The 18,152-nt window shown below is 38.4% G+C and overlaps 2 protein-coding genes across 2 annotated transcripts in view; one reads left to right on the top strand and one right to left on the bottom strand.

The window, feature by feature from the left end:
• The first annotated feature begins 5,848 nt into the window (after window positions 1-5,848).
• cmklr1 (chemokine-like receptor 1) lies at window positions 5,849-8,603 on the top strand. The gene is made up of 2 exons (XM_059337321.1): window positions 5,849-5,935; window positions 6,562-8,603. The coding sequence occupies exon 2, from the start codon at window positions 6,581-6,583 to the stop codon at window positions 7,622-7,624; it is 1,044 nt and encodes a 347-aa protein (XP_059193304.1). The 5' UTR covers window positions 5,849-5,935; window positions 6,562-6,580; the 3' UTR covers window positions 7,625-8,603.
• Window positions 8,604-10,244: 1,641 nt separating this feature from the next.
• The window catches only part of wscd2 (WSC domain containing 2), a 49,693-nt gene continuing 41,785 nt past the window's right edge, over window positions 10,245-18,152 (bottom strand). The window contains exons 8-9 of the mRNA XM_059337466.1: window positions 17,107-17,307; window positions 10,245-12,098 (exon numbers count right to left, since the gene is read on the bottom strand). Of these exons, the coding sequence (XP_059193449.1) occupies window positions 11,746-12,098; window positions 17,107-17,307 (554 nt within the window). The 3' untranslated portion in view covers window positions 10,245-11,745. The remainder of the gene's footprint in view (window positions 12,099-17,106; window positions 17,308-18,152) is intronic.

Here is an 18,152-nt window from a genome sequence, read left to right as displayed (position 1 = left end):
CTTTGGCAACCCCCTCATTGTCCATTGCTTCTATGAAGCCGAACTCAATGTGACTTTCATGGTACCCTCTCTTTTTCTTTTTGAGATATTCAGCATTTTCGTCTCCCTGACGCTTCGCCATTTTTCCATTAGCTCTGTGTTTCTGTTGTTAGGTGAGGTTACCGCTAGGTGAGGTTACCACTAGGTGAGGTTACCGCTAGGTGAGGTTACCACTAGGTGAGGTTACCGCTAGGTGAGGTTACCTCTAGGTGAGGTTACCGCTAGGTGAGGTTACCACTAGGTGAGGTTACCACTAGGTGAGGTTACCACTAGGTGAGGTTACCTCTAGGTGAGGTTACCGCTAGGTGAGGTTACCACTAGGTGAGGTTACCTGTGTATACTGCAGGAGGGATGTTACACATGTCCTTATTCTCACGATATAGCCTTTATTTTTAAACTTTTCTATAGTGATTTTTCTATTTAAATAAATGAAACGTTTAATGTAGCCCTTATTTAGTAGTTTTTGTCCCACTAATGCTGACTCATCTATATTTAACGCATTAGATATATTACATCCCTTAAAATCAAGAGGGCTTCGCGACCCCCCATGGATCTTTGGCGCCCCCTTTGGGGGGTCGGGCATTGACCGAAATCAGGTTGTAGCTTGTACTTGTGTACTTTACTGAACTCAAAAACTTGACTTTATTCATTTAGACATTTAGACTTTTTCCCCCAACATTGTATTTCGACTTTCTTCTTGACATTTTGACTTTTTCCTCAAAGTGCATAATGACATGTTAGCATGCTAACATTTCACTGTGCAGCTAGCATGGCTTAAAATAGCCTATTGAGGCCAACATTAACAAATTGCCGGCCTTTTTGAGAGGCACTAATGTCACAAATAGAGAAAATCTATTTTTCTGTGGACCATAGTGAACTGAGATTGAGTGATTGACTTGCCTACTTAACTTGCAGCTGTGTTGATGACAGGCTCTAATTAGCCACAGGGGCAGTCAGTCAGACTAGAGTGCAATTATATACATATGCAAATATATCTTGACATTTGTTTATCCCCACTTTCAGAAACTTCCCTGTGAGTCTCTTAATTCTCTGTGATATTCAGAGCCAAACTATCAGCTGTGAAAACTATTACAGCCCAACTGAGAGTTGCAGCTTTGCCTCTCAAGTAACACTGCAAAATCATCGCGTTTCTAATAATAACTGCATGGCGGTGGAGTTCAGACGTATGAAGTTACAACATCACTTCCTGAGGTTAATACAGCACTTTGTTTCACAGATCATTTCAACACAATTACTAGCTATTTCTGACGTTGTGATTCAAAAACTCAGTCCACTTTAATCTGCATTGTGGAGGTGGATTTTAGGTAAGCAGATTTATGCTGTTGACTGGTGCAGCTCTAATCTATATAATGGGTTTTAAGCGGAAGACACTAATGTAGCTCAAGTTACTTCAAAATACAATTCAAATGGCTGACTGGCTGGCTGAAGAGGAAGCTGATACTGTATGTCAGAGGACCCTCCATCAGCCTGCAGGCGAGGACGGTGGAGACCAGTGCTGATTGCAGGAATAAATGTTTACTGGCGGCTTGTTTTCAGGGTTTTAAAGCTTGAAAAACACAGTGGCTGATTGGTATCCAGAGGTCTTTCATATAGAAAAGTTTCATTAATCAGGATACATCTGTGCTGGTATTCTGTATACACTGTGGCTGGCCTTGAGGTCAAATGATTTAAAGCATAAAATCAGCCTATTGATGAGTAATGCAGCCTGTGAGCTGCATTCATCAGCAGAGCTGGGGAAATGGATTAATACTGGTATTATTGTGACCACAGGGATGCCATGGAAACAGCAGAGAAGTTATAGCTGTGACATCAGAGGTCACAGCAACAGAAATAGTAGCTTTCGTTTCCTCAAAATGTTCAAAGCTAAGATTCATTATTTTACCCTTAAAAAGCAGGAAAGACAGTGATTTATTAATTACTAACTAAAGCTGGAACTCTAGTTATATTTCATAGAAGAAATTTCTAGTTGTGGGTTTATGTTGAGAATAAACATCACCAGTTTGTTCCCACGTCAGCCGTATGTACGTAAATCCTGTCGGTGAGTAAGGCAGCCTGGGATTGCTCAATGAAAGCATCATCAGCAACAAAAACACACTCAAATACGTGTTTTAACACCATGATTGCATTTCACAAAACATAAGGGGCATAAATGCAACAAGAAATGAAAAAGAAAATGATAATTGAATTGATTGCATTGAGTGTATAAATGAACTTGTATACATGTAACTGATTTAATTCTTGAACAACAACAAACTCCTTAATACTGTTAGTGTCTTCAGAGGGAAGTAAAAATATTTCAAAGGTCAGTGTGTTGGATTTAGAAACCAAACACATGCTCTAGAGACGACCTTTGCATTTTTACCTTTTAGGGCGATTTAATTGATTTCAATCTGCACCTTAAAAAGCTACCTTACCTTGCTCTTCCCCACTTTACAATAAAACTCTGCTGAAATGCTGAACATTATCAATTAAAGATAAAGTGGTGCTTTATTTTTCCTCATAGGAGAGTTTTCCTCTGAGCTTTCCTCCTCTAAAGAGAAGTCTGAGTGCAACAAAGCTGAAGTTTCTCAATGGACGCTCCATTGGTATTTAAAGGTTCAACTGATCAGTTGAAGGATGGCTTTTTTATTTTTTACTGTGCCGACCTCACTGTCATGCATTCAACTCTGTCTGTATGTTATAATGTAGAATGGATCAAATTCAAAGATGCATGTGAAGGGATTTCTCTACACTCCACAACTTATACAGCGCTGTTAATTATTAAATGCTTTATTCAGCTGTATCCAAGTTACCTCTTAACTTTATATTTGAGCAGAAGTAGGAAGTGAAAATCTTCTCAGTTCTTCAGAAATATGAATCAAAAATCTACATTTCCTCATTTCCGAGAGAAACATAATACCTGGTTATTGAGTGTGTTTGATTATTTATAACCTCATCCTTCATTAGGAAATCTAATCTGCGGGCCGGCAGCAGGTCTGTGTGTCCTCTGCAGTGAAAGTGATTTGCTGAAATGCATCTAAATCGGTCAGGTGGGTATGCTGTACGCAATTAAATATTTCATAATTTACCGGAGAGCTGCTTCAGGATTTACACTCATGAGCTCATTTTCAGAACATGAGAAATGTGCTTGTTTATTATAATAATCACCACAGGAACATGACGACACATGAGGAAACACAAAATAAAAGCTTTTTATTTTTCTACACTGAACATGAAACATGGCACTTAAAAAATAATTATTCAACTCCAAAAACTGACATTTTCAAAGGGGTCCCGTACCCTCTGACCTCATGATAGCTAAATGAAAATGTGTTCTATGAGTAACCATGACTCTCGCCTTTACATACATGCCCACTTTATGCTGATAACATGCATTTCAAATCAAAAACTGCACACTTCTTCTCATGCAGTGCAAATTACACACAGTACAGTTTATTTTACAATACAGTTTTATTTTCACCTACTGTATTTTAATATTTCTGCATACTAGGGTCTCTAAATAGTCTTGGAATTGCATAAAAAAAGTTTTTAAAAAAGCTGAGAGTGTTGTGTATTCATTGAGCCCACTTTTATTCATATGTGATAGTGTTCCCCATAGTAGCCATTTCCTTCTAGTGAGACCACTATTTGCTACCTCTAAAATCTGGTAACGCTTTATAATAAGGTCCTTAATAACCATTAATTAACAAGTAATAAGGCATTGTTCTCGCTTTAGATCCGGTATTTGCAAAAAGCATAGTTAACTTATAGTTAACTTATAATAGATGAGCAATAAAGTATATTTTAATATCAATAAGCAAACAAAATAAGATTAATAAAGGCATGGCAAAGACATAATGGGTGGGTCATGGGTGTTTGTAATGCCATTATTAACACTAATATAAGCTTATAAACACACAATAATGTTAATAAGCATCTTGTAAGGACTTACAAGGGCCTTATTACTTGTTAATTAATGGTTATTACAAGGACCTTAATATAAAGCGTTACCTAAAATCTTACTAGGCACAGCTGCACTGCATTCAGGCTGCAATCTGGTGTTGCACACATCTTTCAGATTGTGTTTATTTGGATATTCTCGTTGATACAAATTATTTGTGGTTCTACCATAAATAAGTAAGTAGGCTGGGATCAGCTCCAGCAGCAGGGCACGATGGAATCCATCTGCAGCTGCCAATTGTTGTAGCTATTTGGCCCTTCCCCAGTCGCCTCTCACTGAAACTTCTAAGTCCCCAAAACTGTATTGCGGAGAGGCCCTTATCATTTCTGGATATTTTTGTATGTTTTTCTTTCATATAATGTCTGTCTCTGATTGTGACTCTCCGTCCCACTAAACCTAATCCATTTATTTTCTTCTTTTTTAGGACTCAAGTGTTATGTTTGAGAATGCTGCGGTCCTCCTCAGTCATAATAACATCTTTCAAACTGAATAACTTTGCCATCTGCGGCTTGTCTTCTTGCTGCTGCCTCGGATGCATCTGCCTCGCTGATCATGAAGCAGGACAGCCATACAGGGCTGATTCAGTCACTAACGATGTTCTGTGGCCTGTATTTACAGCAGCTGTTGCTTTTTGTTTTGTGTTATTAGAAACATCTGCAGCTAAGTCTGGGGCTGAAATATCAAATTAAAATCAGTGTGTTTATTGCCGAAGAATGCTTTATGGTTTAATGAACACTTTGGCTTTACATGCCCCACTCCTCTGTCTGCTTTGAACATGTACATCTGGCCAACGGCGTGCATTTAACCCCTAAAGAGAAACATCAGAGCCTATCACAAAATGCTTCACACTTCGGTAACGCTTTATATTAAGGTCCTTGTAATAACCATTAATAATTAATTTCTTTTAATCTAAAGAAAATGTGTAGATATCCAGTAGTCATCCTCAGTTTTAGCATTTTTTTCCCAAGGCCTATGAATCACAAACACCAATGACATACTACATGACATCAGAGCTCCTGATGAGGAAATAAATAAAAAAAAACTGGCATCAAAATATCAGGTGGATAGGACCAGATCTATGGGACAGTTTTAGAGCTTCAGATTAAAGGAACAGTTCACCTTCACAGTTCACTTCACACTCTTACCTGTAGTGATTTTTATCCATTTGGATTGCTAAGTGTTGGAGAAATCGGCCGTGGAGATTCTGCCTTTTCTGGAATATAATAAATCGGTAACGCTTTATATTAAGGTCCTTGTAATAACCATTAATTAACAAGTAATGTTAATGTTAATGTGTTTATAAGCTTATATAAGTGTTAATAATGGCATTACAAACACCCATGACCCACCCATTATGTCTTTGCCATGCCTTTATTAATCTTATTTTGTTTGCTTATTGATATTAAAATATACTTTATTGCTCATCTATTATAAGTTAACTATAAGTTAACTATGCTTTTTGCAACTACCGGATCTAAAGCGAGAACAACACCTTATTACTTGATAATTAATGGTTATTAAGGACCTTATTATACAGCGTTACCCACACTTCTCTTTTAAACAGGGCAGCAAAAGAAGATAAAGGCTTATTTGTATTCATATACTTTCTGTTATAACCAACCACAGAACAGGAAATGACTGTATACTTTTAATAGCACAATCATTTTTCTTTGATATAAAAAGCTTGAGTTTTGTTTTCAAAGGGTTTTCTCAACCACAAAACAAATGCTATATAATTTGTCAGCATCATAAAGACCTCAAAATGCAGTACTGAAAGTATTCAGGGGATGGAAGTGTTGAGAAACACCCTGTCAGCTGATTGCTGAGCAGATGGGTTGTGATGTTTCTAACAAGTCTAAAGGGAACAGCACAGCTCTGTTGACACTAAACTTTGGACACCATCGAGTCGACAGCAGTGGAAGGTCTGTGCTGCAGGTATGCCATTGTTGTTGTTGTCATAAAGGAGTTAATTTACATTCAAAAACATTTTCCTTTAGTAAGCTTTGTAAAAAAAAAAAAAAAAAGCTCATAAGAGTTTAATTTAAGAGCTGATATCTAGCGATTATTAACATTATTGTGTGTTTATAAGCTTATATAAGTGTTAATAATGGCATTACAAACACCCATGACCCACCCATTATGTCTTTGCCATGCCTTTATTAATCTTATTTTGTTTGCTTATTGATATTAAAATATACTTTATTGCTCATCTATTATAAGTTAACTATAAGTTAACTATGCTTTTTGCGACTACCGGATCTAAAGCGATAACAATGCCTTATTACTTGTTAATTAATGGTTATTAAGGACCTTATTATGGTTTTCTTGATAATGATTTTGATTATTATCAAGATAACCATGGAAAATGGCTAGATATCAGCTCTTAAATTAAAGTCTTACGAAGTATTTTTGTTGTTATCATTATATTTGTCCAAACAAATGTACCTTTAGTTGTACCAGGCATTAAAATGAACAAGAAATTGAAGAAAACAATGGTCTAATAATTTTCTCCATGACTGTATGTCAAATGTTATAAAAAGTTTTGCATTTTTTCTCCACAGAAATCTCATAGAAGACAAAATGGAAATTGCGGAGGATTATGAATATCAAATGGACTATAACTACACTGACGACAGCAATTACACTCTAACTGAGTCTTCAGTTTTTCATCACCAGTCGACGTGTTTAAAGGAAGTCTTGTGTGTGTCTTTGCTCGTGGTCAGTGTGGTGATTTTTCTGCTGGGTTTCTTTGGAAACGGTCTGGTCATCTGGATCTCTGGCTTCAAGATGAAGAAGACGGTCAACACTACCTGGTACCTGAGCCTCGCCATCTCCGACTTTGTCTTCTGCGTCTTCCTCCCGTTCAGCATCACCAACATGGCGATGGAGGAGTGGATCTTTGGCCGCTTTATGTGCAAATTCGCCCCCTCCATTATGTTCCTCAACATGTTCAGCAGCATCTTCCTCCTGGTCGTCATCAGCATCGACCGCTGCGTGTCAGTCGTGTTTCCAGTTTGGGCCCAGAACCATCGCACTGTTCAAAAGGCGTCTGTGGTTGTTTGCATGTCCTGGCTTTTCGCCATCGGACTGAGCGTTCCCTCTGTCATCTTCCGAGATGTTGGCACTCACCTGAGTAGGACCAGTTGCTACAATAATTACACACAGAGCAAACACGGTCACATGATAATTGCATGGAGCCGCTTCCTCGCAGGGTTTATCGTCCCTTTCATCATCATCATCATCTGCTACTCCATCATCATCATCAAACTGCGAACCAACAGGATGACCAAAAACAACAAACCTTTCAAAGTCATGTCTGCGCTCGTCGCCGCTTTCTTCATCTGCTGGCTGCCGTACCACGTGTTCGTCCTGCTGGAGGTCAACCATCAAAACTACGACCATGCCATTTTAACCGCCGGGCTCAAAGTAGGTACTTGTATGGCGGCAGCGAACAGCTTTCTCAACCCAGTGTTGTATGTTTTCATGGGGAATGACTTCAAGAGGAAGTTCAAGAGCTCCATGCTCTCAAAGATGGAGAACGCGATGGGCGAGGAAGGCCGCACCACCAGCCGATACCTGTCCAGGTCCAGCTCTATGGACAACAGAGCGTCTACGCACATCTAGAGGAAACTGTTTCACTCACAAAAGTACTGTTTCAAATATGCAAGTAATTAACTCAAGAAATATGTATAGTCTCACGGTGCCAGCGAGCATTTTTGTTGCACTTTCCTGCTGTTGGCAGCACAGAGAAATCTGTTGCCAAACATATAATGTAGTTGAAGAATCTTCAGGCTTGAGCCGATGTCTAAACATGTACTTTGCTCGTTGTGCATCGCAGGGTGCATCAATCTCCTCCAGCAGAAGCAGTGTTTTTCCAGAACTGTGGAGAGTTCTGCAGGCTTTTACTAACTGCAGCAATCAGATCATTTTAGTTGTAAATACGAGGTCTGTATTTTTTCTGATAATAAGCTCATAAACATTTATTATCATTATGTTAGGCATTGGTTGAAGGTGTATTAAGAAAGATGAACACTCCAGGGACTCCTTTAATTTACAGATATATTTAGTCTTGCAGGACTCTTGTATACTCAGACATTAATTGTAGTAAAAAGTATTTTGATGAATGAAAAACATGAAAATTAATAGGAAAGGAAATAACCTTCTGTTGCATATTTGTTGGAATAAAGCTTCAGACTTTGTTTTGTTTTTTAAAGGAAGTATTCAATTTGTAGAATTAATAGTTTTTTTCATTTGATCTCTGAACTTAAATGAAGGAAAAGAGCCAAGAAGTGTTTGCTGGTATTTCTTTTCCTTGCACATAAAACCTTAACTGTTAAAAAAAAAGGGATGTTCTGTGGTTTTATCTAATGACACCTCAGTACGCAACTATTTTCTGTTGCTACATGTATGTTTGTCATATCAGACTGACCCTAATAAATGGTTAGAGGACTGTTGTTGAGTACAGAGAAGTTTGTTCTCATGAATCATAGAAATATAACACACCCAAATGTTTTTACCAGCTGTTTTTTGATGTATGAGTGCTGTGCAGTGAACGTGACTTGTGCAATAATGTTTCTGTTTTCTGTAATAAATAAAGTTGTAAATATCAAACTTAACTCTTTAATGTGTTCAATTCTCAATATGGAGGCCAAATCAATTAATTTATAATTCATCCACAGACGTGATGAGAATAATTTAAGAGTTAGGAGTTTTAGGTATTTATGGACAAACTACCCTTTGACTGTTTTTTTTATTATTTTATTTGTTTTGACGCACTATAGCATTACTTTTTTTGTTATGTTTCAAATGATGGGACATTCTATAATATGTTGGGGTTTTATTTTGTTTGCTTTTTGGACATACTGTAATGTGTTTTAAAAAAATCATACTATATTATTACCATGACAATCCGTCATATTTTTACTAGTTCCAACATACTACACTATATGGTGTTTGTTTTTAAATTAGACATACTATAATATGGTGTTTTTATGGAAGAATTTTAATTTTTTTTTTAAAGTGAAAAAGTGCCAACCACTTTCAAATTTCATGGAAAGATCATTTATTTTATTGATACCTCACTTGCAGAAATAATGCAATATCACCTGTATCATCACCTCTCACCAGCTGTTAGTAGTAGAAGTGTGACCAATTTCTCCACTTCTAAGAGTTTGAGTAAGAGTTTGACAATAAAGTAAAATGGTGCAACATCTCCAGGGTGAAAATAATTCTCACACTCTTACTGTGCACAAGAAGACATAATCGATGTGTATGTGCCGTGGGAGGTGGTTTTCTTTATGTTGAAACAGCGTCAGGCAGGCAGGGGGAAGACCCAGACTGCAGAGGTGACATGAGACACTGGCACTTCCTTATACGGTAAATGGAGCCGAGGAGCATGTGAATGCACTATTGGCCATTGAGTGTCATTGCATTTGGGAAATGTTTGCGTACTAACAGGCTAATCTAAAATGGTGCATTGTAAACATATATTATACTCCATAGGAGGCTTGATCTAATGGCTGCATATCCTTATCTGTGTCATTCAGGAGATCTTAGATCTGCACACGGGACTGTAAACACACAGGAGGTGGTGTTAATTTTCCTTTTACTATTTGAATAAATGTGATGGAGGACCCCAGAGAGACTGAGATCCATTTACAATACATTTTCTTTTGTCTTCAAAAACACACACTGCAAAAAAAGAAAAGTTGGGTGAACTCAAAATCTCAAGGCAACAAACTTCGATAAAATTTTAAGTTGGACAATTAAACTAAATATTTTAAGTTTTGTTTTTGAGCCTGCTCAACTTTGAATTTCTCTGGCACAGTTGTAAAGCCGCTATGAATGTCAGCTAATGTTGTGACCACAATTTTGAGTTAGCATTGATACGTTAATGGCTACTCTTGTAGCTGTAACAAGCAGTGCCGCTAGCATCAGTTAGCCGCTAGCTTTCGCTAATGACCAAATTTCATAACAAAGAAATAAGAGTTAGCAGAACTATTGTCCCTTGTTTTGAACCCCAACTTAAGGATATAAGTAACAACAACTCACAAACTTGTTTTTGAGCAGACAACTGGCTTCCTTTGTTGTGCTAACTTACATTATTGCCCTAAATGTCAGTAATTTATATTATTTTTAAAATAAGTTTTACCAAATTAAATCACTGTTTTAGGCCAAAAAATCCAAGTTGGCTTTTTTGCAGTGCACCTTAATTCAATTTCTTCATAAATAACAGTCGACCACATCCATTTATGTACTCATTTATTGGGCCTTATCACATTACATTCATTCCATAGAAAATACATTCAAATGTGACACCTATGTTCAGAAAGTGCCGGCTTGTCAATGAAAGCGAGAGCCAATAAAGTTTAAAGCATGTGTTAAAAATAGAAACAACATCTCCCGTTTTGCTTGTTGCAATACAAATATTGTCGATGTGTCAGCACACACTATAAAAATATATTTATATCATTCTGAAAATGGAAGTCAGTTAATGTTTTCTGGCTCTTATTCACCAGTGATTATTTATTTATATTTTCATGTATCTATTTATTTATATATGGTTTATTTTAAGCATATGGCATAGCACATTGAGTACCCTTGTAAGACGTGCTGCTTATAAAATCTGAGCACAAGTTTTCACACATTTTTTTTAAGTTATGAAGAGTGAAATTATCACCAGCTTTTAACTGTTTCATAGCTCTTCTTACAACAAAGCAGTAAAACAAACAAAAAACAGTTTTCACATTCAGTATGATTAACTGTTTTAAAATAAATCTTTCAAAAAAAAAGATCACTACTGCTAAATGTAACCTCTGATCTATAACACGAGTGTAACGCCTAATTCCTCAGTGATCTTTGGGGCAAGTGTTGCACAGCGACGTGCTTTTTGGATTTCTGCATCGAGTCCAGTGTTAAGAAAACATATTCACAACCAAATTAGTCGACCTGTGCACCGCACACCAAAGATACATAAATGCTGTCAAGATAAATCCTCTTCTCTCCTTGAATCAGTGCCTTCAAGAGGGATTATTCATCTTCTTGAATAATCGGAGCTGAGTTCTTTATCTCTTCATCTTTGAAAACAAGGTTCCTCTTACATACAAGCTGAATAACTTACAAAAACTAGGAAACACACAGTATCATCATCAGGTAGTTATAGCCTGTATATTGCATTTGTCCCCTCTGACAAAGGGTTAAATGTTTTAAAGTTTTCATGTAGAAAATAGTATTTTTCTGTGACTGTGATAGCAGCAGAATATTAAATTCAATGTTTTAATTTCTTGTATTTCTATTTTGCACAAAATAAGCTCATACAACACACTTTGCAGTATTGTATAATATTTTTTGGGTCACATGTTTTTCACTGGCAGCGCAGTCAGACGAGCCCCTCTATAGTCACAGCTATTGTACCCTCATGTTAAGGCATGTGCACATGCCTACACAGCACATGTGCATAGAGCAGGATAAGAAGTGCTTTTCATTCAGGCAAAGAGAATAACAAAAAGTTAAATTGCCTCTTATTATTAATGCATGAAGCTGCTGAGGTTCAACAGAAAATGAAAGAATGTGAATAGAAAATTAAAATAGGAGCGACTGATTTCTTCTCACTAGAGCTTCAACCTGTGTTTGCAGAAATGTAATTGAAAAAAATGTTTAGTAATCCTACAAAATATGGTGCAGAGTCTGTTGACAGAACAGTCCAATTAAAGGAGGAAAAAAATGAAATGAGGGGATCACATATATCATCTTGGCATATATTCATCTGGAACTCCAGGCATGTTCCTTTTCCTCAAGGCAGCGTCTACTGTTCTGATCAGCTCGTTGATGTTCGCTCGCATTTCAGGAGTATAAGGGTCATATTCGAGCTTTCTTAGCCCTGATCGTTTGAAGTTTCCATCCTTCTGCCCCTCGACGCAGAGAAGACGGTCCTCAGAAACCTTCAAACCCAGAAACTGGACCATCCCCTTCAGCTGGGAGAACAGGTCCCTCTTCAGGTTCTCAAAGTGGACCACATGGACGATCTTGCCATAATTCAACCAGTCCAACGTGTGGGACGCCCACCAAGGGGCATAGTTCTTCACAAACTCTGGCCACTCTGCAGGACAAATGAGAACACAGAAAATATGTTAACAAACATGTGTGGGTGTCGATGCACTAAACAAGCCCATTATTTTGTGCAAATTGAAACACTGGAGACAGAAGAACCACTCAGCTTGACTTACTGAAGAAGTCAGAGTCTGAATTTATTAAAGTTTCAGAATTGCACTTTAAAATCCTCAACAGAGCCATTAAAAACTTTTTTCTTTAACTGAAGAAAAACACACATTTATCAAGAAACTTCCTCCTAATTAGAGTGAAGTGTAGGAGTATTTTTTTAGGAGTAGCTCCTCTACTACACACAATATTTATCACATGTATGCTCAGAGCAGGAATATTCAATCTGCCCATCACATTCTCATCCCAACTTGTCAGATGCTTTGTGTGACACCGACACACAAGATTTTTCGGTTTCGGACATGTCTGACATGTTGTGTAACTTTCCACTACTTACATGCATTGTGGCTTTTCAAAATAAACTTCCACGTTCACAGCAAACGGTTAACTTTAGGCAATAAAACCACTTATAATACCACCAGAGTTTAAGACCAGGGTTTGGCTTAAACACAACTACTTCCACTACTAACTAATGGACACAGTTACACAGGTTGACTCCAAATAACAACACTGACTGTTGGATTCACACCAGACATGAACAGGAAATTCTAAATTAAAAAGACAGTTTGCAGAATCAAACCATTAAATTATAGCCATTTGGATTAAATGTTTAGGAATAATTGGTCAACACTGAGCAGTTTTTGCTCTCTCTCTATACAAAGTGGGGATTTTAGATAATTTATTCTTTCTGGTCAAAGACTGGAGTTTGTCGGGGGCAGTACATACTAATGAGCAAGCATGTATGATGGTTTTCAAACTTTTTGTGCCCAAGGCACACCAAAGTGCAAGCCAAAATCTCAAGGCACACCTGTATACCTATACTTTCAGTATTACTTACAGTAGCCACGTCAACCTCGTAACTACTTCACTTCCAGCATTTATTTACTGTTTAAACTGTCTTCTGTAAGCCTTACTAGAAATGTTTTGACCTAAACCTAGATCAGTAGTTTTATAGCCTAAATTCAATGAAACTGCAGCCTTTTTTTTACAACCACAAACCATCTGTTTATGTATAATTACGTGTTGGTTTTTTCTTCGAATGCTCTGGTAGAGTGGTTGTCGACTGATCGGACGGTTGGTGGTTCGATCCCTGACTGTGACAGCCTACATGTCCAAGTTTCCTTGAACAAGATACTGATACCCCAAATTGATGCTGCGTTCATTAGTATGAATTAATTCCCAATGGTGACAGGTGGCCCCAGTGTGCTCTGGTAGCCTCGGCCACCTGGGTGAATGAGTGTAGTGTGTAGTGTAAAGCGCTTTGGATTTTTTGCTATATAAGTCAACTTCATTTACCATTGACCATTTATGCTCTGTGATATGGGTCACTTTGACCAAAGGCTCTATGGGTTATTACTGGTGGTTTCAAGTGATGTCGATGCGATGTGTGATGTCGTGCCTAAAGCAAAACAACTTGCTTGCCAACATTAACCACATGTTTAAAATAGCAATGATTACATTTAGGTATGAGGACATGATGATCTCCTGCTGCCAGTAGCAGGCCCTCATTTTGGCAATACTGCTGTGAGCCATTAATAGTGAATTTGGGAACCACTGATCTAGGCGTTGGAAAAGCACTGAAAAAAATGTGTTTTTCATGTCTGGTTTAAGTTGTATGAAATTTGTTAAATGGCTTTTTATTTTTTAGGAGTAAGATTGATGGAGTTTTACTTAAAGCTTTTTCTAAAATCTAAAATGCCACTTTTAGCAGTTTGATAAATACATGCCATGATCTCATTACAAAGCCTCAGCAAAATGCACAAATGACGAAGAAAGAGTCAAATTTGGTAAGGAATAAAGGGGAAGTGAGTCATGAATGAACTGATGTCATTTAGCCCCTGAGGTCTGGTGCAATTCAGGGTACATTAAGTAACTTCTGAAATGTTTGGACAGTAAAGTGGACATTCTTGGTTGTCAGTCAAACTGCAGAGGTACTGTAAGAAAACCCTTTGCTTGCAACTTTTACTCATTGATAATCTACTGGCCCATAAAAGCTGCTGCTGGCAGGAGCTGTGCTGCATTAGCACGCATCTTTACTGTTCGGAGAGGTTGTCGTTAAAGTTTAAAGCCTGCTGAGTTTGCAGTGCTGTCTCAGAAACCAATGAGAAAGGCACAGTGGACAGAATATTATATGCTGCATCTAAAAACACAACCAGCTGTATTGAAACAGGGAGGAACCGACCACACCAGGTCTGTTCTACTTCCTCTCAGGCTTACCAAAGAAAGAACTTAAAATAAGAAGGAAACAAAAAAATTGCAGCTCTCCTGTGAACATCATGTTGTGCTAATGTTTTTTCAATACCTAGTTAAGATGTTCTCATTAGCAGGTTTTTCACTTTAAAAACCCAAATAAAAGGTTTTATGAAGGGAACCTTTAACCACAGCCACCAGACAACACTAAAAATAACAGAGTGTGCTTTGTAAAATGACATGCCCTCCAAAATAAGTTACACTTGCCCCTGAGTTTACTTTTTGGGGCCACACTGGAAGGCATCAGTGTCAGTAACATCATCCGAGCCCCACAGCCTCCCCCCGCAGAGGTGAGTGCATCAAATCGTACATGTTGCGTCCAGAACACAATGTCACACTGACTCTCAAACCAGATCGTCTCTCTGTATTCGAAGTGGCAGCTGTCAAAAAGCCTTTCTCTTTACTGATGTCGCTGCATCATTTCCCCACCAACACGAGGAATAAACATTCATTGGAAATGGCAGGCCAAATGTGCTGATGTTTCCACAAAGAGAGACAACTGCTGGGTCGGCAACTCTCTAGCCTCTGGAAAATCGATTAAACCTCACTGAAAGTCAGAGAGACGCTACACGCACCAGACAAAAACCAGTTGCCATGGTTACCAAGACACACTAAGGAGGAGGGTGAATGAGCTGGGAAAAGCAGAAATATAAATATATCTTAGTAACAACATAACATTTTATAGATAGAGCTACTGGACCCAGAGGTTACATTTCTTCTAACGATGCCATGAACAATGACCTTAAGTAATATCCCTTTTTTTAATTGTCACGTCGCCTCAAGAGGAATTTTACTTCACAAAACTGCACTGATACATCACTAGACAGTTGCACAATGCTGGGTGACACACTGGACGTGAGACAAAATGTACAAATTGTCTGTAACAGTGCACCGTCTTAATAAAATGATGTCAACGATATAATAAATCAAGTTGCTAATCATTACAGAAACCATAAATATTTCTTGAGCATTTAATCTTAGAGGAACTTACACGTACATGCTGGATAAAGGATAGCACAGTAATTCATCTTTTTATGGGGGATGTTGCGCCGGACTAGATATAATGTGTTTATTACTGAGTTTCTCAAGGTGCTGATTCTGTTACTTTTGGTTAAACCAGGCTAGCTGTTCAAGTGTTTCCAGTCTTTGTGCTAAGCTAAGCTAAGCTAATGAGCTGCTGGTAGTAGCTTCACTCATACTGAACAGACAGACATGAGACCGGTATCAATCTTCTCATCGACCTCGACCACAGAAAGAGGAACCACAGCATGTATACATTTCTTATACACACAGCCCCGCCACATAATTATATCTAGCACGAGAGTCTTGTGAGGAACAAGTAGGTTTTACCTTCTGACACAACTCATGATTCAGCTAGCAGTGTCTGTGTGTGTGTTTGTATGGCTAATTGTTTCATTTCTCATTTTTAACAACAGACTGATCATGCCTGATACCATGCTGGAAGTGGTTTTGGAACGTGCAAAACTTTGTGCTCATCCACAGTGGTTTATAAGGTCAAAACACTTCAAAACAGTTTTTGGTTCGGTGCTCATTTCCTCCATTTCTTCACCATTCTACGTCACCATAGATCATTTTCTCCTGCTTTCAATATGAAAAACAGCAGCTTTCAAAAAATACCTGGCACAGTCCATGCTAAAAACCACTTAGGAGAGGAGCGAAAGCCTTCAGTGCTATTTGGTGTCTCTTCTTTTAAAGAAAGAAACACTCTCCTGTTCTGATAGACCGGATGCTTCTGTAACATCTACGCATATACCACAGACCAAGTGGACCACATAGAACACATTTATGATGTTTTTAAATACTACCCCTAAATGTCAATGTAACATATAATGCCCAATGTAACATATATTTCTTATTTTAAAATAAATAAACTTGACACCTTTTCTGCATACATAAACACAAATTTGCCTTTTTCTCTGCATCTCCACAACATTTATTAAAATTGTGACATTATGGAGAAGTCACTTCTTGTCAAAGTCACATGATCACCACAACAGGGTGTTGAGTATGTGTCGCTTAGGGATTTAATGAGTTAATGTCAGGCATAAAGCTGAATATGGGAGACTATAGAAGATTTAAAGTGTTTGTTACACCTGTGTCACTGTGGGTTATTATGGGTTAAAGTTCCTCTGAAACAGGAACTAAGACACTTCCTTAAAATGGTGTTCTAAGAACTACGTTTTTAGTTCTTGCGGTGCCAACAACACGTTAAAAAAAGGTGTCAGAATACACCTCATGGTTATTAATTCAGTTTTCCACTTGATTTTATTCAATGGGGCTGAAGGAAGTTGTTTTTTGAGTAACTGAGAACTAACAGTGTGAGGAATGAAGTTCATCTGTTCTTCAGCTGGACAGATTTGGGCCAAATGCTCACAAATTCTTACATCATAGCCTACCCCATAAACTGAAGGAAAGGAGAGAGAAAAAAGGTATTTACTATCTGAACTATCTTGCTTTCTTCTTCTTGTTGACTCAAAGCCTGTTCATCAAAACAAGTCTCTTTCCCCCCCCCCCCCTTATTCCTTTAGCTTTAAAAAGAGGTTTTATTTCAATATGTTTATCACTGTACAGCATGCATTTGCACAAATATTGTGCAAGACTTGGCTACAGCAGCTCACCTTTCCCTTTCCAGTGGGCCTGGGAGGCAAATCCAATGTGGCCACCATATTTTCTATTAAATTCAGCCATGAGAGCTTTGTAGGGGTTTCGGATCATGAGGACACTGGAGTCAAAGGCTTCAATCTCCTTCCTGCCGCTCTCATGTGTCTTAATGCACATCGTCCTCCCGCTACGCCAGTGGTCCCGCTCCCCTTTAAATCCTGTAAACAATAACAGTGACTTTATTTAATCCACAGAGGTGTAATTATTAAATGAATGTGTTTGTGTAGCCTGGCTAACACCAGACTAATCACAAATGAGATTAGTCTGGAAACCAGCCATTCACTTTTCCGTAGAGGAGGCGTGGTTTACGATCCTCCAGAACCGTTTATTGGGCGCTTAGAATGTCTATCAAAAGCGTCTGTAGGTCGCTCTTAGCCAACCGTATCAGTTATACCAGATAACGTATGTAGAGCGACATAAATGGATGTTTACATAGCCGGGCTAGCCCTCTAGCATCTCTACTTTGAGACTAAAATGCTCAGTTGTGCTTCTGCTACGTTTTTCTGCAGCATGTTCTGACTCTGGCTGAACCATATTTCCTCCTCATGTCATTCAGCCACACACATCCACTGATTTTATGGTCAATAGACGAGCTGCTGCGGGTCTCTCGGCGGCTCCGCTGCTCCCAGCTCATAGCGAAATCACCGGCGTTACGGCAGCGAGCGGCAGCGGGGCTAGTTGGTAGATTGGGCTTTGGCCAAATCCTGTCGGAAGCAAAGCTAAAACATACTTTTTCGCGGTAAAACAAGAGTGTAAAGTCAATTGTTGTTCTTCTTTTAAAATCAACTGACGCTCTAAACTATTTAAAATGCTGTCAGCTAGATAGAAAGAGAGTTTCGCGTCTGCTACAGCCATGTTGGATCCGTAAGAAAACTACAAAACTACAAGCTTCCATCTGTCGAGTAGTACGCGTCACCGTCTTGCCGTCCCTCCCCGCTCTGTGATTGGATCCCTAAAACAGGGCCATCGTTGCCAGACTGCCTGGAGGTTCGAAATGAAATCG

The sequence above is a fragment of the Centropristis striata genome, chromosome 7, assembly GCF_030273125.1.
Source record: "Centropristis striata isolate RG_2023a ecotype Rhode Island chromosome 7, C.striata_1.0, whole genome shotgun sequence".
Classification (NCBI taxonomy): domain Eukaryota; kingdom Metazoa; phylum Chordata; class Actinopteri; order Perciformes; family Serranidae; genus Centropristis; species Centropristis striata.
The sequence above is the reverse complement of the archived record's forward strand: the minus strand, read 5'-3'. Positions and strand labels throughout refer to the sequence as shown.